Source organism: Hirundo rustica, chromosome 4 (assembly GCF_015227805.2).
Source record: "Hirundo rustica isolate bHirRus1 chromosome 4, bHirRus1.pri.v3, whole genome shotgun sequence".
Classification (NCBI taxonomy): domain Eukaryota; kingdom Metazoa; phylum Chordata; class Aves; order Passeriformes; family Hirundinidae; genus Hirundo; species Hirundo rustica.
This window is the reverse complement of record NC_053453.1, coordinates 8,525,833-8,553,762: the sequence shown is the minus strand read 5'-3', so window position 1 is coordinate 8,553,762 and position 27,930 is coordinate 8,525,833. Positions and strand designations below refer to the sequence as shown.

The 27,930-nt window shown below is 37.0% G+C and overlaps 1 protein-coding gene across 1 annotated transcript in view; it reads right to left on the bottom strand.

Annotated features, from left to right (window-relative positions):
* Positions 1 to 6,200: 6,200 nt before the first annotated feature.
* The window catches only part of SEMA3A (semaphorin 3A), a 196,321-nt gene continuing 174,591 nt past the window's right edge, over positions 6,201 to 27,930 (bottom strand). The window contains exons 14-18 of the mRNA XM_040061572.2: positions 27,634 to 27,675; positions 21,946 to 22,103; positions 17,887 to 17,954; positions 12,027 to 12,169; positions 6,201 to 10,496 (exon numbers count right to left, since the gene is read on the bottom strand). Coding sequence (XP_039917506.1) covers positions 10,041 to 10,496; positions 12,027 to 12,169; positions 17,887 to 17,954; positions 21,946 to 22,103; positions 27,634 to 27,675 — 867 coding nt within the window. The 3' untranslated portion in view covers positions 6,201 to 10,040. The remainder of the gene's footprint in view (positions 10,497 to 12,026; positions 12,170 to 17,886; positions 17,955 to 21,945; positions 22,104 to 27,633; positions 27,676 to 27,930) is intronic.

Sequence of the window (27,930 nt, the reverse complement as noted above, 5' to 3'; positions counted from 1 at the left end):
AGAAGATGCTGAAAAAAGAAAACCCAGACTTGAAACTGTTGGCTTAAAATTCAGTCTGAGCTCTTTTTATGATGCGAAAATATCCTTCTTGATAATACTAGAAGCTTATACTCCCTATATGTGTTTATATGAAAAATTGACCATTCTCTTTAGTTTTCTTCTCAAAGTCTATTTCAAATATCAGGTTCTTCTGCTGACATCTGGGGGGGTCATTGTATGGTGTTGAAAGTGTTTCAAGTCACCTTTCTGAGTGACCACAGCTGACAAACCACTCCAGAGTGAGAAAAGAAATGCAAACTTTTATGTGAATCAAATAGGGAGTTCAAATTAACATTTCTTGCCATTGTACCTAAAATTCAAATTAAAAATCAGGGCTAAAACATGTCTTATCTATAGCAGCTTAATGTTATTAGAAATGCAACACTGTTTCTGCACCTCCTTCTATTAATTTGATACCAAAGAAGGTTTCCATACAGAGCCTGACTTTGAATACCTTAAGCCATTGCTTTTAGTGACTCATGGCAGGAAATGCAAATCCTGGCTTGATCCTGTTCCATTAAAGACAATGGTGGAATTTCCAAGAGCTATGATGGAAGCAGATTTCACTCATTTCCAAGAACTTTTCCTTATTTTTAGTAGTTCATTATGCCTGCAATGCTTGAATGAACTGGAAGAGCCCAGTGCACGTGCATGTACCACTTTATCCTTCTAATAGAGAACTGGGTCTTTAGAGGTTACCTGTGATTGTAACTGCTTCTTATATTTATTATGGAAATGCTTAATATTTTTCATTCTTTTAGCATTGTGGGTCTAATACTATTTTGATGATTTGGATAAATCCTTATGGAGATCTCTAGTATTGGGGTAAAATCCTGGATTGAAGAAGTGAGAGGTAAAATATTGCAGGCTTCATTCAGGATCAGCTGCCTGGTAGGAGTCATTGGAATGATTGGAAGGATTAGGGATGCAATTTCTTGGCACTTACAAATTAAGTTCCACTTTGGGAAGTCAGTTGAAAGGAGGAAATAGCAGTACACTGCCTTGCCTTGAGAAAATGAGTGAGTATCCCTCAACAGATCACATTAACTCTGTGATATATGTGCTGGTTCTACTATATAAATTTAACTGACCCAACTAGTGTAAGAGTCAAGGTTAACAGTTATACAGTCCATTTTATGGACTTGGTAAGCATTTCTTTTCTTAGTGACATCTATTTTTAACTGGCTTGCAAGGAACACAAGAATGTTCAATGTTTGTAATAAAAGCAACATTCATACTTGTGACAAAATATAAAATATTGTTCTACATTTAAAAATATAATATAAAATAAAATAAATAAAATAAAATAAAATATAGGAGACAGTGAGACTTGAAAGGGAAACTGCATTTTGTGTTCCTGTTCCCTATTTATACTAAAATAATGTTGGTTTTTTTTTCATTTTTTTCTCAATAAAAAGCATTCAGATATTATGTTGTGGTGCTTTTAATTTCCATCCACAGACTGCCTCTAACCCTTTAATGGTCCTAGAAAGATTTGTCATGATTTACATAGAGATTATAAGCAAACTATAATTTGTGATGGCACAATACCTGGAAGCATCCCTGGAGCTTCACTTAAGGTTTCATCTTCTTCCAAATTCCAAAGCTTAAAAAAAAAAAAAAAAAAAAGAAGAAGATTTTCTTAACTACAAATAGTTTAATTTTTCTACATTCAGCCGTTTCTCTTCCTCCAGCTTGTGAAGATCACAGATACATATGTGGAACATTTATCATAGCTGAAGCCCTGTTACATTCTATTGCTTTACACTGGCATCGAACTGTTTAGCTTTCATAAGTAACATTTTGAGCCGTAGTGAATAGCACAAGGATTGAATTCGTACCTTTCAATACCCTGGCTGTTTGATGGATTCCAGTCAACAGAAATGGTGGTGGAGCACACAGCTTTATTTATTTGGGTGAGGATCTAGCTAAGTATATTGGTTAGCATTACAGGCAAAAATTACAACTTGCTGATTTCTAGAAGCATTGGCATGTTTGTAAGAGTGGTGTGTGCACATCTTTCATTAATAAAGGGAAATAAAGTGAAAAATTCCACAGTGCTCTAACAGATCCAGATCAGTTCCATCCTTTAAATTTCAAATACTACAGAGCAAAATAATATCACTTCTGCTTAACTCTCTAGAATGCAAAAGAGCACAATCAGTCTTTTTCATCTGTGCTGGACATCAGACATCTGTTCAGCTGGGGAAAGAATTGAGCCTACATTATCTTCACATAGAGCAGCAACTAAAAATCAGCTTAAATGAAGAGACAGGCATGAAGCAAGAAAATGTTCTAGTCCAGGGCATATCCTAGGAGCAGCAGTGGGTGATTCAGTCACAAATAATTAGAGAAGAATGTGCTTAAGCTGCTGTCTCATTCAGGACCTCTGATAAGCACATGGATGTTTCAAACACAAACCCAAAGTCCAGCGAGGTGAGCAGATTTTCATTATGCTCACTGAGCAGATTTTCATTATGCTCACTGAGCTTTACCCCACTCAAAATTTTTTTTACAGCACAGTCACTAAAACAACTACCTGACATGGCTAAAGTTGTAATCTTTTTTTAGTTTGTTTTCAAAATGGAATTTTGATCACAGTTTAGCAATTTATTTCAACATGCTGTAAAGTTATTTGTTGATTGAAAGCTGATACTTAAAATCTTTAAATTGTAGACAAGATTATAAAACCCTAAAAATAGAGCTTTAGAATAAAAGCGCTGACAAAACCCTTACAAAAAGAGAAGCAGTAGTCCTGTTATAATAATAAAAATAACAAACAGAAGAGGTAAGTTAAGCCTTCTTCAGAGGAACCAGCACAGTCCTTCTGGCCTGATTTATGGAGTTATTCAGTGTAGTATTGTTCAGCAAAAGCAGCAAAATTTTGTAGGAATGCATGCTTTCTATATAGTGCTATAAGCCCAGAAAAAAAGTGACATATGAAATGTTAAGGGCTTAAGGAAATGATGATTGCAAAACATAGCTGAAATGTCTGTATTTCTTTTGTCTGCTCTTTTCCTCTCCTGTCCACAGCTATAGCAAGATATGAGAATTTCAAGTCATATTTGATATTTACTTGATGTAGTAGATCTAACAGAATTACCACAATATTTTTATCCTTCTTCCATGCAGAAACATGCATCTTCATTTGCCTCTGCATAAACAATCATAATTAATGTTAACATGCTTACAAGAAAAGATGACAATGAAACTCACAGAGAAAAGAATACAATATATTTGGATAAAGCATAAAAGTAATACAGGCTGCAGGGGTACCCCATGTTGAGAGGTGTAGAGTTTTGCTCACAGGACACAGATTTAATTTACACCAGGCTGTAAGGGGGAATGGCCTGAAAAACTATTGGGCCTGTTCATGAAAACAGATTCATCCTTCAAAACCTGTCCCAGGTGCCTCAAATGCAGCTCTGTGGAATGTGGCTGTGCACACACAGACCTGGTAGGCTCACTCGTGGGGAGAAGGCCAGTTATTTTCATGAGGTTGTCTGTGATTAAAGAAAAAGTGTTATGATCCTGTGCATAATAATTCTTAGCAACTGTTTGGTGTGCATTTACCTTTTTATTTCAACATCAAATAAACTGACCCCATCAAACTGGAAGCAAATCGTGCTGTTACAGTAGTGTTGGTTTATCGAAGGCTTTCAGAAGGCAGAGAACTGACTTTGAATGTGGAAGACAAGTGACCTGGGGTGATTAAAAGCAATCCAGGAGGGGTGTTTGAGCCTCCTTGGCTGCAAGCACCAGGTTCACCTGATTGCAGGAGCCCTAATGACTCAGCCCACTCGGGGGCTCATCCCATCCTGCCCACAGCCCCAGACCCAACTGCAGCTCCTGGCACTCAGTGCCTGCCCCAGAGAGACTGCAGGATTCCATCTCCAATCCCACACAACCCTGCCCATGGGCCGTGTCAAGCCAGATCCACCTGGGGCTGATGCTCAGGAGATGTGCCTGAAGCCAGGGGCTGGAGCTGTCCCACCTGTCCCCTTGCCAGCCCTGTCCTGGATGTGGGGGTCAGGCTCTGGCTGGCAGGTCCTCAGAGACCCCACACCAGAAGCTTTCCATCCCTTAAAACCTCCTGACAGGAATATTCTTGCATACCTCAATATTCTTGCATGGACCTCATAGCTCAATGAAGACTTGTTTTTTTGCTGCCCACCAAGGCCTGATTTTATACCTGTGCATGAGAACGGGATGTTTTTAGGCCTAGTATTAACAGATGTCACAAGAGTAGAAGGTGTGATAGTTTGACTGGAGCTCTTGCACACAAAAGCAGCTCAAGGAGGGCTGATCATCAGAAATGGGGTTCCCCAGGCGTGTCGAAGAAGAGAGTAACTTTCAACAAGGACTGTAATAACTTCGGGTTAATATTGAGGCAAGTGGAAACTCACTTCCTGAGGGGTGAGAAATAGCTAAGAGAGAAATGGGAGTTTGCTTTCTTAACCCAACTGAAACTTTTTCAGTTTGGATACTACTTCACTAGAGCTTTGGGATTTAGCTTGGATCATTCTGAAGTTCTCCAGAATGCCAACTTTTTACAAATTCCAGGACAAAAAGATCCCAAATAAGGCCTCTTCTCCACCGTTTCTAGCTTTTCTATGAAGCTCCTCCAACCTTTCATGCAAGTATTTATGGGGAGCAAAGAAGCTGGCTGAGCCACTACTACTCTGATCTGCTTGTATCCTGTTACTGAGCATTCGAGAGATAATAGTCCCTTTGTTTTACACTTTGGGCAAAACAGCACAACTTTGCCTGACATTAAATGGATGTTTGATGGGGAGCTCAGTGAATGTGACCTGTAAGGAAACAAAATTGTGTGTTTCAGTCATCACAGAGGAAACATTTATAACAATTTATAGCTGAAACCACCAAATGTATTCAGAGATTACGATTCTAGAATTACATCTAGAGCCTCAAATCCTTCAGAGAAAAGAGGATTTCATCTTACTGAAAGCTGGCTGTTTAAATGTATATCTGTCTATCTGTGTACCTGTATATAAGAACAAATAAGCATAAAATCTGAAATGTTTCTTCTTTCTTCCCACTCCTTGTCATTGAAGGTGGCCCCTAGGCATTGTATGTCCCTGGCAACATACAGAGCAGTAACAGAGGACACTCATTTTACCTGTGCTCTGCAGGGAATTCTAGCAAAGGCCACTTCTGCATCCAGAAAAAAGGGTCTTCCTCTGTATTTATAAGCCATGCACTGGCCACAGAAATACAAAATTACCACTTTTTCGATTAGCAGATTCATGGCTTGCTGTAATTATTTTGTCCTTTTTGTATTTGCAGCATCTTTTGTAATCCACTTAATGTCACTTGGCTGCTGCTGCTTGGGCTTATTTCCATTTTCAGAGAACAGTAGTAACCATAAAATATCCTTACAGCATCCTTTTGAACCTGACTCCTCTATCCTTGCTCTACAGGAAGGAGCAATGAGGCTGAATGGATTAGTGACGGCTCAGTACTACTGGTTGATTCTCCAATTCTGTATGTGCAAATGGAAATAACAATACTTTCCTTCCTCCACTTCTTGTCTGGTGTATTTAAACTTCATGCTTTCCAGAACAGCCGTTTGTCCTATTAGCTGTTTGCACAATGCTTAGTGCCACAGCACATTACTTTTAGATGGAGCCCCTAAGCACTTCCAAACAGCTGCTAAGTTTACCTAAGGATACAAGGGTATGTTGGTAACAGACAGAACCTGATTTATTCCACTTGCTTTCTGTTCAAGCCAGTTTCCAAAGGGAAGCAGCATAGCTGTTCTAAGCCATTAGCATTGCACAGAGTGAAATTTCATCAAGTACAGCAGCTTGCTCATATTCACATGGCTTCCAGGCTGATTTACAGTTTAGTTTATGGGCAGAGGGGAGAGTGGGGGTGTGTGTATGTGTGGCTTTATCTGCACAAGCTCAGCAGCTGTGCCAAAAGATAGGCTGAAGATAAGTTCAAGTCTTTCATTTCAGGCTTATTAGTTTGTAGCCTCCAAAAAAGAAACAAAAAATGCCATTAATACAAATAGCAATCCTTCTGGCCTAATAAACAGAGCTCATGCACATTGATAGCATTATATTGGCAACAATGCACTCCATATGCTCATGAAGGTTACAGGGCACATTTCCGCATAAACAGTCAAGACGCTGAACTTCAAATATTTGGAAGAAATGTTTATTTAACAACTGAATACATGCTAAAAGAAATAATTTACAGCAGCAGTTTCATTACACTTTCTCTCCAGTTTTCTAGTTCCCATCTGAATTGAAGTGATAAATACAGAAGTGGAATTATTTACTACCCAGTGAGGAATGCGTTTAAAGAATAAGCGCACAACTCAGACACTGATACAGCAAATAAACCACCTTATCACCTGTGTGGCAAAATCTTGCATTTTAGTATTTTGCTGAACACACCGAAATGGAGTACCTCTAGATAACAGTACTTTACACTGTACCTCCTTATCTAGTCAAAAATATTTACATCTCTTTTGACTAATGTGTAGGTAGCAAAAACTGAACTATTAAACACATACAATTGATATTCACTAAATAATACATAAAAAGGAACAGTAAATGCGCATTCACATGCATTTAATTTAATTTTTTTACATAATAACTTTATTGGGTCATGAAGATTCGACTTTGTTTTGCAAAGATGCACATTTTCTCAGTTTGATGTTATAATTTAACATAACCATACAGGTTTTAGGAGCCATAGAAAGATTTCCCATTTCAGTGATCTGTGCAAGTGCAAAGAGTAGATGAGTAAGAATAAGATTCAATATATTTTGGTTTTTGCAGACGGATATCTCAAAACAAATGAAAATAGATCTTTCTGGTTATAAATTCTCTCCAGCTTAAACACAAATTTTTACTTACTTTTCCTGAAGTCTGTAACTAGAGGTTTAGAGGGTTTTATTGGCCATTTACAGAAATACCATTTTACTCTTTATCTTCAAACTTTTGTTGTTTTAAATAATAATGACATAAACAAGGGTATGAATCTTACTGAAGCTGCAGGGCATCCTCCTATACATTAATTCATGAAGGCCTATGCTTTATCAAAAAAAAGTTAATTTCACATCAGTATTACATGTTGCTTTAACTTGATCATAACATGAACCTAAAAATCAAAAATGTCCACTGTTGGCTTGCTTTTCTGCCCTCTTCTTTATATAAACAAATACAAAAACTTAAACAAGACTACTCATGTCAGTGAGGACTGGGTTGAAGTTTGTAAGATACAATCATATCAATTGTTCAATGAGACTGCCAGGTCACGGTAAAAATGTTGCAGCTTCCATATTTTTGTCCCCACAGATTATCTTTCTCAGTATAGAAAAACCTATCTTAGATTTCTGACTTTATTTAAAATGTTCCCTCTTCATGCATTGTGAAAGATGATGGTTTTGGTTCAGTTTTTTTGTAGCAGGTTGCTGTAGAACCAGTTGCTATGAATATGGAAGAGAAAAAAAAAGTTATATAGCAATTCCATGAATCTGTAAAAAAGGAAACAAAGTGATTTGAGGTCTATTGAAATCAATCTGTATTTTTCCCACTAAATTCTCCAAGGTTCATTTTAAAACTGTTTCCTTCTTTAAGAAAGAGTGTTGTAGTAACTAGATAGTACACAATAGCCCTTCACAAAAGACTAAAGAATGTTCTGTGATTAAAATTAAATAATTCATTTGACAACAGTACTCAGAAATTAACCATACGCTGAGCTGAAAAATTAATACTTCTGCACAGAAAAGGACATAGTCGAACATGTGTTTTAATTCATCCATATTCAGCATATCATGAAATAATGGGAATTTACCAGCATACTGAAGTTCACAAGAGTCAGGTTAAACATAAGAGAGACTTAAAGCTGCTCCAAAAATAAATTCCCAAGTGCTTTCTTAAATCATGGCCCTACAGCCTTGTCCTAGCCTATTCAATGACTTTTTTTCTGAAGAATTAAATGACAAAAAAATCCTGCAAGTTCATCTCCTCCAAAGGATTCAAAGGGGACTGAAGTAACTTGGCTGTTACTGAAAATCTAATTTCTACGGAGGCAAGAAGCCAAGGCTTCACTAAGCAGAAGGATACTTGAATTAGTGAGTGGCAAGGAGACTGGGGCACATTGTGAGAAATGCTGTCGCGGCAGCTGTGTTTTATTGTATCTGATAAGGCTGATTGAAAGTGGAGAAATAAATTGATAAATTAAGTACCACAGAGTGAATAACAACAAAACAGACCAGTCATCAGTGCAGACACACTTTTATATAAAAGCTCCTTTAGCAAACTAAGGATTTTGTTCTAGTAATTTTCCCCACAATGACATTACTTGAAATTATGTCATTTACAGACTCTACCAAGGTAAAATATGGGAGGCTGGAGAAAGATGATCTCAAAAGAACTGGACACCATAGAACTGGGGACCAAAGGCACATCTGTGCTGAGGTGAATAAATCCACTACTTATAACCCTAAACTGACACTCATGATGCCAGTACATTGTCTGTCTTACCCCGTTGCTCTTCTGTATATAGAATAACACAGAAGTGCAGGACCAAATTTTCTGTTAATATAAGCTGGTCTTAAGCTGAACTTCACCAGTTTACTACTTCAGCAAATTTTACCCATAGATAAAACTGTCCCTCAGATCTTAAAATGGGGAGCTGGCTTTGGGGTTGTTATTTTCATGGCCTAGCGCTGTTTCTTTGCATTTTGGTGATCTGGCCCACAGAAAGAACAGAGCACTGAGAGTCAGTAGTGTGGACAAATCTCTACCACAGAGCTGGGAACACAACTCCTGAAATTGAATGTGAGCTTTGCTCGTGGATATATGACAGTCTATGAACATCAGTACTTAAATATTAGCATTCACAAATACGAACCAAGAAAGCAAGAGTGTAATTAGCAGAGGGTATTTTAATGCTATGTTTTTTTAATTAAAAAAAATATACAACTGAAAATCAATGCTCTCCTCTTCATTGGTTCAATCTATAGCAAGGTATTATACAAGTTGAATAATTTCAAATACCATACTTAGAAAAACAGAATGCTGAATACGTCCATCCTATACAGTGACTTTCATGTTAAAATAGCTTAAAACTGCTTTGAAGTTACATGTCATATACATTAGTGACAGGGAAGGAGGTTAACTGCAGTGTGACCAGCTCCCCTGGAAGTTTTCTCAAACAAAAGAGTAAAGCAGTCATAATTGGAAGTTGTCTTTTTTCCTCTAAACCAATAATTAGAAAGTACGATATTTCTAAGACAATAAGTCTAATCTATTTTAGAAAAGAGCTAATGTTTGCTGCATATTTTTTCATGGTACATTTAAATTATACTTTTAATAAAATACATCTTTAGATCAAAGCTGAAAGAAGTCATCAGTAGTAGGCCAGTGTACTCCACTTTTTTTTCTTCCAGATGATGGATGGCTTATGTTTTTCAGATTTCTATAATCAATCTCATTCAGCATTGTTTTTCCTCTTCTAGCACATATAAACAGGAGAACTGGTAGACAAAACAAGAACAAAATCCTTGTGTCCAATCACGTGTTTAGACGTTCATCAGCTTAATGAGTTCATGCAGTTTTATATAAGTCTAGAAATGGTAGTGCTGATGATGAAAGGTGGGGCTTGTTTTTCTTTTCTGTAAGATGACAGCATGAAATACAGCATTTTCTTTATATCTCCGTCAAAAGAGAAAGCAAAACTTGCCTGCTGAATACTTGCACAAGTTTTTGCGCAGTAAGCTAGGTCCAGGTGAGTTATCATTCTTGAAACTCTTGTCTTTCTGGTTTTAGAATCAGAGAGAGGAAGGACTTGCTAGGAAAGTTAGAAATGGATTTTATTTAAACCTAGTGGAAACTGTTTGAACTTTCCACTCTTGTAAACATCCACATAATGCCATGAAAAAGTTCATGAATATTGCATTTTTTCCAGTTATCTGTCTATACAAGTTTCTACTTGGATGAGGTTCCTAGAGGTAATGTAGCTCAGACACTACGTGGTGCCCTCTCAAATTCATGGGTCCTCCTGTTTCTACCTTTTTTATTCTCTTGTAGGTGCTTCCACTTATTTGTGTTCACCTGCGCATTGGCAGGCCTCTGCCGGCGCTGTTTGCGGTCTCTTTTCCAAACCTGCTCACAGAACTCATCCATTGTGTTGAGATTGGGGTGGTTGATCAACTGCATGAAGTCTCTGTACCAGATCTTTTGGCTGGGGGTCATGCTGTTGGTCGCATCCTTGATCTTGGAGCCATCACCATCTTCTTCTTTATGGAGCAGCTCTTCCAGGTGGTCATTATCGATCACTTCAAGGGTCACCTTGAGCAAGGTTTGCATGAAGCCGTGCTCCACAGCATGGCAAAAATAAACACCAGAGTCTCTCCGGTGAAGACTTCGTAGCAATAAGCCCTGTTCTGTCCGGATCATGTGATCACCCACTTTTATCTGTATTGGGGAAAAAAGTGGTAATTTCAATAGTTATTTTTCATATATGTACTACATTAACCTCTAACCATGATACTTCTTTATTACTGCTCCTTTTAACTGGTAAGACTTGGCCAAGAATTCCCAAAACCACAAAAATGGAAAACCAGTCATTTGCCAGTCATCTGTTATCATGAAAGACTCAAATCTTTTGGAAAAACTGATATAATGCCAAGAGTTTGGGGAATTAGAAATTTACTCCTTAGTAACTACTGCTGCTGAATAAAGGTCTGTTTCAACTATGTCAGATGGAGTTGCCAGAAAGATTACAGAAGATCTGAGCCTGTAATCAGCAGAGTCTACATGGATTCATTTGGTTGTACTACTGAGGTTACATTCACCATTATCTCTTAGTCATATCTAGATCCATTTTCAGGAAAATTTCTTTGTCTTCCTGTTGTTCCTTACTATAAAAACCCTCATGTATAGAAGTGGGTTCTACCTAAGTGGAAAACTGACAAACAAGCAACTAAGAATCAAATCTCATAATTTTAATATTCAAAAAGCAGCTGTTCAAAATACTGGTTTTTTTCTGAATTAATTCCTATCTAGAATGTAACTTTTTTCTCTGAATGCACATGCTGCTGCAAACAGAAAAGGCACAAACCCATTTGCTGTTCTCTCACCGAGAATAAATTCTTAGTAATTTACTACTTATGCAAACAAACAAAAAATATTTAAAGCAGCTAATATAACTATTTGGAACATGATTTAAATACATGTATATATACTTACAAATACTTCAATGTAACAAAATTTTTTGTTCCCTAGCTTGACCTCCCTACCTACCAGAGCAGATTGTTCTCTCCTAAGATATGTGACCTGGCTCAATACCACTTGAAAACTTGGGTGATTAATAACATAAGAATGTTGGTGACAAGAGAAGGAGAAAAAATAAAGTATCATCTCAGCATAATGTGAACTGGGAAAATAAGTGTTTCTGCCTCTATGAATACTGCTTTTGATGAAAATAAAAGTTTTTATACTCTTGCGTCCACTACAGCTTTCAGTTTTTCATTCTCTGTTATCGGCAGTAAAGTCTCAGAGCGTGCAGCATATGGGATGCTCCTGCCAGACTGCGCTTCAGTCAAACAATATGATTAGAAGAAAGCAGTTCAGCTTTTTCTCAAAGGCAATTTTAAGGCCTTTGTGATATTTAAGTTCATATAATCTTTGCATGATGTTTCAGGTGACAGAGTGTTAACTTTTTCTGTTTCTGGGATCTTTGATGCAAACCAGTGTGTTTTGCAGGGAGTCTGAGCAAGGACAGGATATGAATACTTGCTGCTGTAACAATCTGTAAAACCTATTAAGGAGCTTACAGGATTTTATGGTAATAAGAGTGAGAATATGCTGAAGAATGATGGATATCATATATTCCAGAGAAGTTCTGCTCAACTAAAATTATTCTGTGAATGACTCAGACTGAAGTCTATCTTTATAGAGAAAGTTAGTTGCATCTCTCTCTTTTTTTTTTTTTTTTTACTGTACCTCTTCTTTGCGATCATCATTTTGTTTCTGGAATTGCCAGTAGACTACGGCACGCTGAGATTTCGGACTGCACTCAAGGAAAGTGCTGCTATTCTCTACTCCATAAATAATCTTCTCCTCCAGGGCCTGACCATTTGGGTTATCTGTAAAGCATGAAAAAAAAGAGAACAAAAAAATTACCAGGAAACTAACCCTTAATTGCTAGGCATTTTTTTGTTTGTTTGTTTTGTTTAGAATTTGGGCTTCATTAAATTGTTTAAAAATAAAAATCAAAAAAAAAAACTTCCCCCATATCAGCATACCATTTGAAAAATCTCCATCAACACCTCTGTCTTTGTAAGGACCCATGGTAGGTGTTTTTTTGTTGTTGTTGTTTTACTGGCTTTTATTTTTTTTTTTTTTTTAATTGTATTTTAAATCCTAACAGCTGTTAACATCTCAATATGTGAAGTTAATGAATTTAATTGTGAAATTTTTTGTAAGCCTCATCATTATTCATCAAGGAAAACATCTAGGACATGACAAGAATTTTTAATAGCAAACTGCACGCAATGAGAAAACTCAGGGTGTAGCTGCAGAATGTTTGTAATGATGCCTCCTGGGCTCTATGGTCATAATACTTTAGAGCAAAGTAATAAAACATGAGGCTATTTAAAAGTAGAATAATGTGTTTAGATTATATGGCACTGCAGTTTGCTGAAGCTGTTAATGACCAGGAATAATGTTTTTGAGGAAATGATCTTCAATTAATCATTTCCTCTCATACTGATATAATTTATGGAAATGTAATGAGGTTAATAAACCAGACATTATGGGAGGGGGAAAAGAAAGTTAAATAAATTACTTCCTTTTGTAACAACATGTTTCAAGATATTCATCAACTTGCTGGAAATATCACATAGCTATCGGACTTATATGGTATTTGATTCTTCTCCAATACCGCAGAGGCTTTAAGGCATCATGTTTCAACTCTCCACTTTAGCTCCTTAAAATGCTGGTATGGACTTAAGTGGCAACAGAACAATAATCCTGAAGAGTAGATGAGGAGGAAGGGGTGGGTAGGCTGTTTAACACTATGTTGATCTCATGGGGTTTCCTGACTCTTTGCCATTCTTTGTCTTTCTTTCCATTTTTCACGTTTGATTTTTAGCACTGGAAATCTTTAAGAAACTGCTTTTGATATGCTTTAACAGGAAAATTATGTCTATTTAAAACCCCATCAGAGAAACCCTTTGTCCAGTTTTGTTTGCTCCCAACTGGCCATGTTTTTTGGCAAACACAGGCTGTTTGCTAGATGACTGTGACAGAGGTAAAAGAAAAATTGAGGTCCGGGCTTATGCTGATACAGAATCACATGTGACTTTCAATAATGGCTTTCAGCCCTGAGAGAGGATGGCAGAAGGGATGTGGAGCAGAATAAGGACTTGTGCTTGCCCAGTTCTCAGAAAACATCAAATGGCCTATTAACACTAAACAAAAAGGAAATGGGCTTGCTTGCCTTCCTCTGCTGGATTGTGGACTTTTTAACCAAGTGAGGGGGGTTTTCTATTAAAAACAGAGTGAAACAACTTTTATGACATCTCTCATACACCACATTTCTGTGAAGAATGTCAGTACAGCTATGGGTCAGGAAGGTAGGGAGCAGTGGAGGAATAAATTAGAAAGCAAAGGAGCAAGAGAAGGGTAAAAGAGCTGGAATAGAATATAGCCAAGGTGGTGGGGTCTGAGATGGAGCACAGGTGAATTCATGTCATTGAAACAGAGGAACTGGAAGTATGTGAAGAGATTAACTGAATAGAGTTAGAAGTGATAAGATAAAGATTGGAAATGATAACTGATGGGTCCAGATTTAACACTGTCATTGGCTGACTGATGTACTGAATTCTTCTGTTTCAAGTTAGATACTCTAATTAAGGAACAAAATTCATATGGCTAAACGGGCAATCAGATATCTTCACACAGAGAGAAGCTGATATCTGAACTTGGATCCACAACAGACAACACATACAGGCCTTCAGCATAAGACACTTAGTAGAAAAGATCCCCTTTTATAGCCTGGAACACATATGTTACTGCTCCAGTGATGTGTTTCTGTGAAACAGTGATTTACAGGCTTCCATAATAAAGGATGAAAACACAGGGATTTCACCCCAGGATGCACGCTCGGTCTCAATTCCTCTCCCAGGCTCCCTGAATTGTAATTGCAGAATGGCCCATCTTCAACAACAGCAATCGGATAGTTTGGGTATTTGTATTGGAAGTAGGAATATCAAGTCAAATTTCTAAGCCTAAGTGAACTTTGGGTCCTCATCTCCAGTATCCTAAAAGGATGATTTAACTAGCAGATTACTCATTAGGGGGCTTGCAGCTCCACTTCATTATGCTTTCCTGAATATGGCTTAGTTCAAGTGAATTACACAGGGGCAGATCACATGCTACACTGTTCTCATTAGATTCAAGGGAGGTAGTTTTCTAAATCATAAATATCAGTAAAAAGGACAAAAACAGGCATTTCTTTGGTAAAGATCCTATGGCCCATGAGTAGCAGCATATTTTTAAGTATATACAGAAATTTCTCCTGGAAAACTTAGGTACCTAGAATGTTCTTAGTATCTAAGAAGCTAGTCACAAGTTTTTTGAGAAACTGCTCATTCTGACACCATATCAAACTTTTGTTTCCATGGATCTGGTCTATGACATTCTAATGTGTTAGAGAACACTGTGGAAAGTGGGTAAGTCCTCCTCACATTTCTTCACAGCTGCAGAAAACACAATATGGGTGACAGACACGAATGAGAGAGAAAGCCCTTTAGAGATCCTTCAATTTCCATTTCCATGATTTGAAGAAGCAGAAGGCGGGTCCAGAAATGTCTATAAAGTTAATGCAATATTGAGCACGTGGAGTGCAAGAAAGTAAGCAGTGATGGAATAATCACAGGATCAGAGTGCAGCTTTGGGACTGAGAAGCTGAAGAGATTGGATGGAAGAATGAAAGTCTAAGAAGTTCAAAAAAGCAGCTGGAGAAATTAGAAAATTATAGAAGTCATGAAGTTGGTAATGCATTTCAGCCCAAAATCCTGTCTGAAAGAAGTAATTCCCAAAATGAACCCAACAGCAGTATCAGTTTACTACCCTGATAAATATCCTTTAAGTACATAATTTCTGACACAACCGAAGAAGTATGAAAGGCTAAGTACTTATACCAAGATTGCTTTGCAGATGAATGAATCTCAGTTTAATTCAGAGTGATTCTTTGAACTTCCCCTGGGACAAATCATGTTTAAAAAAAAAAAAAAAAAAAGGTACCTCTTCTTTAACAAGTTCTTCTTCAAAAAAAACCCAAAATTGATTATTTCTTGATAGCTCTAGTATGTTACACTTAAACAAAAGTTCTCCTTTAGCTGCCACAAAGGTGACCATACTTTTAAACATTATGTCTGGGCAAACAGCTGTACAGTGAAGGATCCTCAGCTCCCCCTAATGTTGCTGTGTAGTCATTTTACACTTCCTATACATTTGTACCAAAGAGCAACTGAAAATGCTACATAAACCTTATTAAAAATATTATTGCTTCAGACAGATTGCAAAGTTGGTTTCTGAAATGTCTTTAAAAGTTATACATAAAGACAGTGTTCTTTTCTTATTGTTTTGTTGGTTCACATGGAGAATCAATTGGCACTTCCTGCAAATAAATCTGTAGTAAAGACAAGTAGTAGTAAAGACTAGACAAGTAGTAAATTATTTTTGAAGCCTTTTTTGGCTAGGGACAAACCAAATTCTTCATCTGTTGTCCAGGGAATGACTAGTCATAAACAAGGAAAAAACTCAGAATAAGTTGGCGTAGTAAATTTATAGGCAATGCAGTCATCTGTACTATGTATGATCATGTGTATATGACAAGTAAATATAGGAAAATGTAATGGCTATACAACTCAATTAATTTAGAGAAAATTTCTTTTAAGACCAATCTAAACCATTCATTAAGTATTATGACAGTGCATCCTTCAAGTCTAGAACTGGAATCCCTCACTATTTTTTGTAACATACTTATCCTTCTAATGCTGTCTTATCTTGTTTTGTATTCGCTCTGCTCATTTTGGCAAAGCTGTATTAAAACTCCTTTTGATCAGGTCCCATATAATAACTTTCCAGACCTTGAGTTCTCATGACTATATTAATGAAAAAGCTGATTACTCTCTTCCCTTTGAACAGAAAGTATCTTTTTCAAACAAATATGCTTGCTTACTAAATATGGGAAGATATAAACCCAAAGTTTTTTGAAATGCTTTTTTCATTTATGAAAATAAAGAACAGACCTACAGTTGTATAAAACAGAGCTAGCAAATGTTATAGAACATTAAAATGAACAGACCTGTGGTAGACCAGTTCACAGTTTTGCTCAGGAGTAAAAAATTCAGAGAGTAAAAATGTCAAACTAAGAAATGCTTCTGCTGGTATTAAAATCAATGTTTAGTGCCTGGTGAAACTTTGCTATTGTGGAACTAAAAATCTCATTCTCAATATAACGATAGTCTTATCTTCACTGTGTAAGAATTACTTGATATCATGCAATGGGAAATTTATGAGCTTTCGACTAGAACTAGTCACAATTGACTAGTTCAAGTCTAAACTAGTTTTACATTAATGAATTCTCAAAATGTGACAACTACATACTGACCATAGTCTATTCATGCAGTTTTAATACCCCTTTTCCCTCTGAGTAACTTGGCCTGAGTCTGACAATCAGAAAAGCTATAGTAATGTCACCTGTGAGTTTCAAGTTATTGAAATGAAGACAGAGAAAACTATTAGTGAAACATATTGGTAGTGAATTATAGCTAACACAAAAGTAAAATATAGGACTATTTATCATTTTTGCTATTACACAGACTGGAAGGACAAGAGGGCTCTGAGGTACCTCCATTTTCAGTCACCTCCTTATTTTTCAGAGTGGTTTAATCCTGAGATTAGGTCAGTTGGTGAGAGCATGGTGCTGGTAACACCATGGTTGAGGATCCTTGTACAGACCATTCAGTTAAGAGCTGGACTCAATGAGTCCCTTCAAACTCAGAATATTCTGTGAAAAGTTCCTGTAGACGTGCCACAATCATGAGGAATCACTTTTTTCCAGCAGAGGGAAGCATTGCCTAAATATTCCCTTCACTTACAGCAAAATGGACATTTTTGATTTTCTAAGTGAAGGTCTTCTGAAAAGTTTGGCAACAAATTAGTAACTGTGAGAAGTTTGTCAGTTAAACAAGTCAAGAAGGGAGGCGGATCAATACACTGTGAAAATGAAACAGCTGACAAAAAAGCAACCCAAAATACATTGAAGAAAAGCCATGCTGAAAGCACATCGGGACATGCCTGATGCAAGAACATCCTGATCTTCAGGGCTTTTAGTGTGACACCTACAACAAAGGTCACTCTGTATTTTGCCAAGACAGTAACAAACACATTTGGTTTGTAATTTGATTTGACTACCATTTTATGCAAACTATGCACAGCAACATGGACATATTTCTTGATGTCATGAAGGAAATGCAATTCTTTTCTGATATAATATGCCCAATGTGATGGTATGATATTATCAGGGAAGAGAAGCAGGAAAATTAAAATGCTTAAACTGTTTATCTGAGGGAAACAAAAAAACCCCAAACTCAAACCCAAATAGACTTCAGTATCTGATCCAGGCCATTGTAAGCTATCTAAATTGGGATAATGATGTATTATATTCATCTTTAGCAGATGTTCTGAGACAATTTCACCAACAAATCACCCACATGCTTCCTCCTCTACTTGTGCACAGTCTGTAAATTCCATACAAATTAGCTGCACTTCAGTGGTGCCCATAACTCACTGTGGTGCTGCAGGTCTGAGCAGTGGGTGAGTGGGTCCCCATTTCGGATGTCTTGTCGTCTGGTGCGCCTGCGAAGATCACATTTGAAACCTGTCAGTGCCCTTCTCAGCGCTCAACAGCAAGAAATAGAATATTTATATAATTACAGAGGTCACAAATGTGCCTAAACAACACTAGGAAGAGAATCTTATTGTTACTACGATATTGTGTGCATTATCATTTTGTAGAATGAGGATTTACCCTCACAGGTGAAGTCTTCAGAAACTTGTAAATACATACCTCTTTCTCTGAGGTAATAAATAAATAAATAAGGTTTCATGCCAATTATTAGTATCAAATAAATACCAAATAAAACAAAATATGACATTTATTTTAACTCTGTGAGCAATACTGGTCATAGTATAATTCATTACTTGATTCACAGCTACAGGGACTGCTGTAGAACTAAAATATATACCGTGGAGATACTTTGAGCATTGCAGCGTCTTTTAGATAGATGAAATGTTAAGATGGGTGGCTTTGAAAGAATGCTGAAGGGCTGTATTTTCTCCAAAATCTAAATTAAAAAGCACAGATCATTTCAACCACCAAGGGTTTCACCAAAACATTTCTGATAAAACCTTTTACAAAGCTGTTGCAAATGGTTTTGTCTTTAGAAAACAAAAACAAAACAAAACAAAAAACTCACAAAAACTTGAAAAGGAAAATTTTGAAATGCCATTTATTCTATCTTTTGTAGTTTTGATTGCAGGTCTTTTTAACACAGTATATTCTTCTCCCAGTTTGAATTCTACTGGCTCTTTTGAAAAACATATTGATCTGTGCTAAAAATTGTTGTATTTCATTGAAGAGAGTTTTTGAATACAGTTTCATTTTGCATGTGTTGTTCTCTCTTTGTCTGCTCCTAGTTTTGTTTAACTAGCTGTGACACAAAATTCAACTGAGCCAAAGCAAAGCGTTTCACATGAAAGAAAAAAAGAACGAGGCAAACAAAGATGTGTTTCAAGTGTGAGTACTTTACTTTAGGAATCAGAGAAAGCCTGAGGGCTTGCAAAATTAGAGGAGAACAAAGAGGATTAGGCTGCTGAACAATGCTGCGATTTCAGATTATGGTATCCAGCAACGGATATGCAAAAGTCAAGTAGCCTTGTAAAAAGCCCTGTTGGTCACTCCCTTGTGGCAACAGCCCACATTTTTAAAAGCCATTGTTCTGCAGCACAGACCATCTCTCTCCTCTAGACCAGCGCTATTTGCAGGCTCTCACTAACAGCCCAGCATCAGCACATACCAGGAGTTCTCACAGAGGCACAGCTGAGTCCTCTTGCCCGAAAGATTTTAGCCATACTCTCTTCCACTGAAAGCCTCTGAAATGTTAAACCTGATAAACTAATTTCGTGAAGTATAGCAAAAGCTTTCTTTCTTAAAAAAGAAAAAAAGATGAGCATTTTTATATATTTTTCTGAATTTTTTTTTTTTTTTAAATTATGAGCTAGACATCTTAACACACTTTAGTAAGAAGGAATCTTCTGCTGAATGATATGTGATTAAAAGAAATGTATGAATCATCTTTTCCAGTTTCTTCATGTTACTCATTACCAATGACAAAATCACACCCAAGATATAAGGGACCATAAAATTTTGCTACCCCTTCCTAAATTTTAAAACAGCGTATTTATAGAATACAATTTGTAAAAAAGAAGTCTGTGGAAAGACTTATATTACTGTCAATGGAGTTTGAATGAAATGTTTATATGGAATCTCAGGAAAATGTCGCACACGTCACCATTGTATCAACACAATGATTTATGAAATATGAACCAGAACACATCTGCACAGGGTAAAGTGAAGTGCTCACACTACAGGAGCTCTGAACTGTCACTTAGACTTGTAAAATACACAAAGAAAGAAAAGCAAATAAAATCATAGCTTATAAAATCTCATTTAAAAAACCCAAAAAAACCCCAACAAAAAAAAGAAGAAACAAAACCCCTAAACCCAGCTATTAGTAAAGCATCTGGACAATTGCCTCAGGAATCAATTTTCCCAATATTTCTGGAGCCCAAAATTACAAGAATTTATTATTAGAAAAAGTTGACATTTAAGCTGTTTCCAGCAACGCTGATTTTGCCATCGATGCATTCCGAGCTGGCTTGAGGCAATGGGTACAGCAGGTACAGGTGAACAGAGGATCTTCTCTCCCAGTAACACAGGCCTCTACTCTGCTGCTGCCAAGGGAAAACTGGGGGATAGTGGCAGAGGCAGCAGCCTTTTCTTATGCATTTTTCAGATCTCAGCTCCCAGCACTAACTTTTTCTTTCACAGTGGCCTCCGGAAAAGTAAATTCTGCGCCCCGAGATTTTCCTGCAGCTGTGCAACCCAGCTTGGCCCCAGTAACCCCCACCCCTTAATCCCTGTAAGAAGAGGTCCCAGTCACTTTACCCCTGATGGCAACATGAGCTCCATCTGCAGCAGTAAATTGGAGAGATAAGGAAAATACAAAGAGCCCTGTTTCTTCCATCAGTGTAAGCAGAGGAATGACAGGATGATGTGCTCTATGGATCTTGAGATTGGCTGGGAGTAGGAATGTGTGCTAGGAATGCTGAGGAAAGATGAGGTTCAGTGATGAGGAAGTAGCAGAAAACACTGATCCTGATCTTACTATGTCCTTGAACTCAGAGGCAGTACTCAAACATATTGATTTCTAATACCAAAAACTTTTCAGAACGAGTCAATCTTTTATACTCTTCTTAAAAACCTCACGGCTCCCTCTCCTTTCCTTCCTCCTCCAGAGAAACTGCCATGCTCACAGCAAAATCAGAATTTAGCCCATGTAGCTGAGAAAATTTGACTGGCTCTTCTCTTGGGATGGGTTCTGTAATTATTTTCTAAAGAATTTCACTAAAAGCTTTTCCCTGATTAACTCTGTTTCTTGGTGCAAAAACAGAACTCGATGTCCTATGAACAGCTTTTGTCATCAGTATTTGTTTAGGATACATTGTAATGCAAACCTTAAAATTTTAATCCCTCCACCTGAAACATCTGTGACACTTATGCAACTTCTGACCCTTGACCATATTTCATCTCCCTCAACAACCAATCTAAACCTGGAATTTGGTGTTCTGACACTCTCAAGTATTTCCTACAATTAATGTCATGTATATAAACCCTTGGACTCTTTGTTTCTTCATATGTGCAAGATGTTTGGCAAATTCAACTTAATGTGAGCACTTTTTTATCATTTTCCTAAATTTATCAAAGGAATCTCAAACTATGTTAATGTCTGCTTCTATTCGCAAATGTTTACCTGTTCAGTTATTCCTAATTTCTAATTCAATAGCCAGGAGCTCTTAAGTAACTAGCTTTTCTACTTTTCGAGAAAGAATTTCAAAGATAAAGGGAGGCAAAGAAATTAGTACTCTAAACCTTCAGATCAGGCAACCAGACTTGTAAATTTTTAATAAAATTGATATTATTGACTTGTGGAGACAGCTTTCCACCGTTTGCATAGCGAGGCCTTTATCATCAGTGCAGAGGGACTGTAAAACAGTGGTTGTTCTGATTTGACAGCACTTGGACACATATCAGCACATACAAGTCATACTTTTGAATAATAACAATTATGTTATCTATCACTAGAAAAGGTAAGTTTCTATCGACGACCAAGTATTTTAGGAATATTTCTCCTGAATCAGAATTCATGAAAATGCAGGATAATTTTTTTTTTTTTTTCTTTTGAGCCCCCTCCTCTTGTTAGACAAAATGATTTTTTTTTTTCTTTTTGCTGTTTACCAAGGAATATAAAGTTAGGAATTAATTTCAGAGACTGTGCTCTGAATGTTTTCTTACAGGAGCTTTCTAAGCCAGCCCAAGAAGTAGCAGTGGTCACTTTAAATCAACCAAGACTTCATATTGCATGTAGCTCTCATAATGATGTTTTCTTTGGAAGAGAAAGGGCTCCGGTTAACCATCCCCTGAAAAATCTCCAAAGCCCTCTGGTCATATTGAGACCGTCAGTTAAAACAAATAGCAAACCATGCAGGCATCCAGCACTGTCCCTACCTCTTAGCAGTGGGGAAGTAACGAGAGCAGGAGGAGCCATCCCAGGCACAGTAAGGGTCCCTTGCAAGGCAACACTCAGCACAAGCTTTTCCATACACATCACAGCGGTGTAAAGGAAGCTGTGAAACTCCAGTGGCTGAGCCAATGTAGAGCTGTTGCTGTTGTAAAAGTTAAAAAAAAAAAAAAAAAAAAAAAAAAAAAAAAAAAAAAAAAAAAAAAAAAAAAGTTCAAAAAATATTGCAAATAACAATTTTCTTTTTCTAGGAAAGCATAGAAATCTCATAAAAATCATCTGTTAGGCTCACTTCAAATACAATAAAGGATCATGATTCTGATGTATGCTGAAGGAATGAGAACAGAATTGTCCCCAGGATAAAAAAAAAAAAAATCAAATAGGAAAAGCTTTGTTTTTCATGAAGCTCTTGGTGGGTTCCCTAAACAGGAAGAAAATTGAAGTATTTTTATTTTTTTCCTTTTGTACTCAGATCCTCACACTGGGAAAACACTACAGTTAGTGACAGAACACAATAGAGAACATGAATTTTGAATTTGAACAAAAATAAAAACTTCAACATACATTTTCTAAGCATTACCTTGATTTATGTATGTGAGGGGGAAATCCAAAGTAAATTATTTCAGACTGATGTTACGATATTTCAGTTTGGAAGTGCTGCTATGCATGCACTTCTTTGCATGTCTGGTAATTCTAATGTTTTGTACCCTTTTCTATAAGTCACATGATTTAAATGGAACATATCTTTAATGAGGGGAGATGTTTTGTTTTATTTTGGATAAAAAACAGTGTTGAGTAGACGATGCAGTTCAAATGCAGAAGTAAATTAAAAAAAACATGCATACAAAATGAAATACAGCCTTGCATGGCATCACAACAGAATATCTTGTCTCTCTCAATTTCGTCTCTGATATCAAATTCATGTGGTCCACTAGGGAAGTTGGCCCCCAGAGCGATACGAGAAAACTGAACTTCTGATCCCATGTGGAACTCCAAAGAGAGTTATTCCAGATTAGGAATAATTCACAGAGAAAACAAATATTAGTGGGATGCAAAACTAGAGGAACACTAAATAAACAGATACACAAAAGTTCAAGGGCATAGTCCTTCTGGTTTGGAAACACTGACAAAACCTTGGCACTCAGCACCCACGGTGGACTGATGAATACCTTTTTCCAAGGTCTTACTCCAAACAGTCCCATGAAGAAAACACAAATTTATATTAATTTTTCTTTCTTCGAAAACATAATGGTGGTATGAAAAAATAGGATTTCAAGAAATGTTATCAAAACTCTTCATCTATTGTGTTGCAATGTCCCATAGGCACCATTTTCAGGGAATTCAGGGATGGAAGATGGCTGTGGTCACCTACCTACTAGACATAATGAGCACTGCATAACAGGAGATAGCATAGAGGTGCTGTATTAACTTCTTTCAGAGACAGCAGCTTGGCAGTTTATACAGACATATTAATTGTAACAGAAACATCCCATGCATTTATATAAACACCAGTATTTTGTCAAGGAAAATATGACAAGGAAAGCCCCCAAAGGAAAACTGACTGGCAAATTGAAAACTAAACCCTTTCTAAGCAGCTGCTTCCATCTATTATTGTTTCATAGCTGGGTTGTAAACCCACACTCTCCAGGCAAAAATCTCTGACCACACAGGGCTTTACACAAAGCCTGAACTGTACAAACCCATCCCAGTCAGTGTTGCAGCCTTGAGAAGAGATGACAGGGAACAGACATGATGAGCTGCTCCTCTCTAACTGAAGTGACTTAATCAAGTACCCACCTTAGGGGTACATCCTGCACTAAAAAGAGCAGCAATTCAAATCTAAGGTGACCTAACTGCTTCTCAAAGGAAGCCTCTTCTCTTTACCGATTATGGAGGCAGCATAGGTCAAATTAGAGCTTCAGTTAAGTATCTTAAATGTCCAGATGGTATTGATCTGAGTCCTGTGTAATTGGGGCATTAATATCTGTATAAGCACGTAGGAACGTGTGGTGCAAATATAAAAATCAACCCAGAGAATGCACATGGGAAAATAAAGAATGGTGTAATGGTTTCCTATGTACCTCTGTAGCCAATTTCATTTTGCAAAATTCCCCTCCATGATTTCTAATAAATGTCTTCAGAATTAAAGAATGACCAGAAACATATGGAAACAAAACAAAACAAAACAAAACAAAACAAAGGCCAAAATAGGGTTACTTAAAAACTATATTCCTTGAAGACAAGTTCATAGTTCAGTCAGTGAACTGCAGCATATGTTTCAGGTGCTGCACAGCCCTAAGGCTGCTGCCTTGTTTGCTGCTCTTCTGATCATGGTTTTAGACTCCTGCTGGCGATCATTATTCTGGGCACTAACAATATAAAAAATCCAGGCAATATGAAATTCAGAAAATAGAAATAGAATTATCTGTATCAATGGTCTGACCTTACTTTGCCATACCACAGTCAAACTGCCTTTTCAGCCATCTCTTCCAAGACATTGTTAATTTAATGAAGGGGATTATCACATCAAACCAGAGAGTAAAAAATGAGAAAGAAAAGCTGTCCTCTAAAAATTCTTGCATAAGTATCAGAACCCAAGAAAAATGGAGGAGACTAAGATTTTAAGCAATCCAGGGGTTTCTTTTGGCCCCACAGCACTGCCATAAAAAAGCAGTCTTTCCCCAAAGTCAAAGGGATAACAGAATTAAAAAAAAATGTAATGTTAAGAGGAAGAACTTAAACAGAATTTTTGAGGGAATTTTAGGGAGCATGAGATTCAAGTACCATTTGATTAATGTAATGTCATGAGAAGTAATGCAGAATTGTTCAGCATGCTGTTTAAGTGATATATTCATTTTGAGCTGGTCCCTTCTATATGCCCGCTATGTACAGAAATATTGATCTCTGAATAAAATTCAGTACTTGGTGAAATATAGTATAAAAGTAGTCACTAAGATATTTCTGATGGTGTCTGCCATGCCTTTGCTTGAAATCTTATACAAGAGATACAAAGCTCTTTGTAGCAATTCACCAGACAAGGACTTGGTTTCTTCAGCTAAGGATCTCCTTGTCCTTTTCCCCTGTCACCACAAATCCAACAGCTTCTTGAAGGAGCATCACAAAGCTGACCATGAGAAAAAGGTGAGAGCAAGGTGCTCTGCAAGAAGTCACCTTTGATTGAAACCCAGGCTGGACTTTTTGGCCTGCTTCCATGTTTGCAAGGGAAAAATAATGGAGCTTCACCTGGCAGGCTCAAAGCCTGACACATGGTACCGTGTCTCCCACAGAACTGTGAGCTGAGGCAGCTGCAGGGAGTAGCAGTGACTCAAGGATGCTCTCCAGGTTCGTCTATTGCTAATGAAGCATAAACTGTTTAAGTGATAAGGTTACACAAGCCTAGGGCTCTGAACACAATTGGGGGGATGTGTATCTTCAGTGAGAAAATATAGACATAATTCCTGTGAGTTAAAGACAGCAGAGTGGAGAAAGAACATATTAAGGCTTAGTCTTGCACATAAAAGCTAAATTTCCTTACTCAAAGCCACTCTTGCTCAAGGGCCAAATGTATACTCAGAGAGAAGAGAGAGAGAGAGAGAGAGAGAGAGAGAGAAGCTTTACAGCTTAATATAATTTAAAAGTTAAGCTAAGTTCTGCTCCTGAAGAATTTGTAGATTTTTGTCTTTAGGAAGAGTAATTTGTAACATAACATATTGGCACAATGGCAAAAGAGATAGCTTTGAACAACCAGAGTAGTAAAACATTTAGAAATAAGGAGAAACTCCCTGTACCATGTTTTTATAATTGGATGGAAGATTTGTTAGTGAAAAACAAAATGAAGTGATTATTTTTAAGGCATTCAATAGAACATGCTGGTTTTACTATTTACATTTCATGCTCTGGCTTTCCACAATGCATAGAATTATCATGCTGTTTATACGAAAACCACCCTGCTTATCAGAACACAATGAGTAAAGTGTTTGAGTTATAGAACTACAGTATTTTTAAATCATAAATGTAAAATGGAAACATGTTGCCATATACTTATTTCATACATACTGCCAAAAGCTTGTCATAGTGTATCATGATTCTGTCATTTTTAGCCTGAGGCTGCTTGATTTTTCATGAGTTTTACTCTGCCTGAATAACTTGTGGTTTATGCTCTTTTTTAGCTTTAGACAATTTTAGCAGTGTAAATTTGTTTTCAGAAAACTCAGGGAAAGTTGTAATCTCTCCTGAATAACTAAAGATGCTTTGGAGAAAAAGCTATATGAAAATGCATGGTCAATTTTCAAATATGATTGGCTATTTTACGGGAATGTACTTACAAAAATAATCCAAAGCAGAGCATTTTGGTATGATGTGAACATATATACAACTTGACAAGTCTGTTTTTAAATATCCCAGTATTCAATAGCAGCTTTTTCTTTGTCCTACCATTTTTGATGGTTTAGGTGGTAAACTGTTAAAACAGTGCCCCCCCCAACATTTTCTGTCAAATACATGAATGCTTTCAGACAATTTTCCTAAAGACAGTGAATTCAGAGTTAAATATGCAGCACTTCAAGTATAATATTGGACTTTCTCCATTACAGTGCACAACTTTTAGTGCACCTAGTCCTGCAAGTAATGCCAAATCTCCTCTTTCCTGATAATGACATTAGTGAAAACAAGTTCCTCATATTTACCAAATTAGCTTCCAGATCACAACATTTATGAAAAAAGAAAAAAGGAAAAAAAAAAAAAAAAAAAAAGTTAAATTTGACACTAAATTTTATGTCTCAGACTCTTGACACAGGAAATGACCGTGGCTGGGATCCATCCACCTAATTCCAGGCAAAAGTGGAAGATAGGCCCATAATACCCACTTCTTTCCTGGACTGCAAACTAATGTTCTTCACACAACCACATAATTTATCAACTGCTTCACAAAATTGCTTAGAAATGCAGGAATCACCTTTAGTGTAAGTCAGACAAAACTTTACCTCTATCCATCAAGAAGTTCAGTTCATTTTAGTTATGGTCTGGTTTTAATACATATCTTTTCTATAAGCAGCTAACTATTAGTGTATTCAACAGAAAGTAGGAAATACAAATTTTGGAGTCTGAAACCCTTACCCTAACCACATCACTGAACCAGGCCATGGAAAATTTGGACTGCATCAGATTTGTTGATCTTTTGTTAAAGCTGAATGATTCACATCCAGGAATGGAATGGGCACAGGACAGAAACACAGGAGGATGTCTCATTTCCATCCTTTGCTTCCACCATCTGCATTTTGTACTAGATTATGGAACTAGTCCCATTAAAGAAAGGCACCAATGGAACTAGTCCCATTTAAGAAAGACACCAAGTTTGGCCACTCTTTTTGAGCAGTCTCTCTGTCATGGAAGCATTCTATGATGTGGATTTTTATGTTTTTTTTCTAGAGAGCCACCAGACAGCTGGTTAGTTTGTGTTTAGTTTCCACCTTACCAGTGGAAAAAAGAAACACAAACTAGGCTTTTCTTTTCCCCGTTGCACGTCACATTTTCCTGAGAAACTACTGCTGTTTATGTAAAGGGACGGGATGCTGCTGCTGCAATTAATATGTCTCTGCTGACTGCCAAGTTACTGTCTCTAGAAGACAGAGACCAATAAATATTTGAAAGTGATTTAACATTTGTGCACATAGTACCTGCTTTGTGGAAATCTTCATTGCTGAAATAACAGTGGGTTCCTAGGGAAAAATAGAGTTGAAATAAAAAATGAGCTATAAACATCAAAATTCTATTACAATTCCATTTGCACAAGGTAGAAACACCTGAAAGTTAACTAGACACTCCCTCGTAATAGTCCTTCTTGTTGTCTTTTCCAACAGAGTAATTTCTAGCTGTAAATGAATTAGAATACATATACATATCCGGGTGCATCTTTGATTGCTTTGTTGATTGTAGATATTTCATTTTCCATTATTAAAACAGTTTAATTGTGA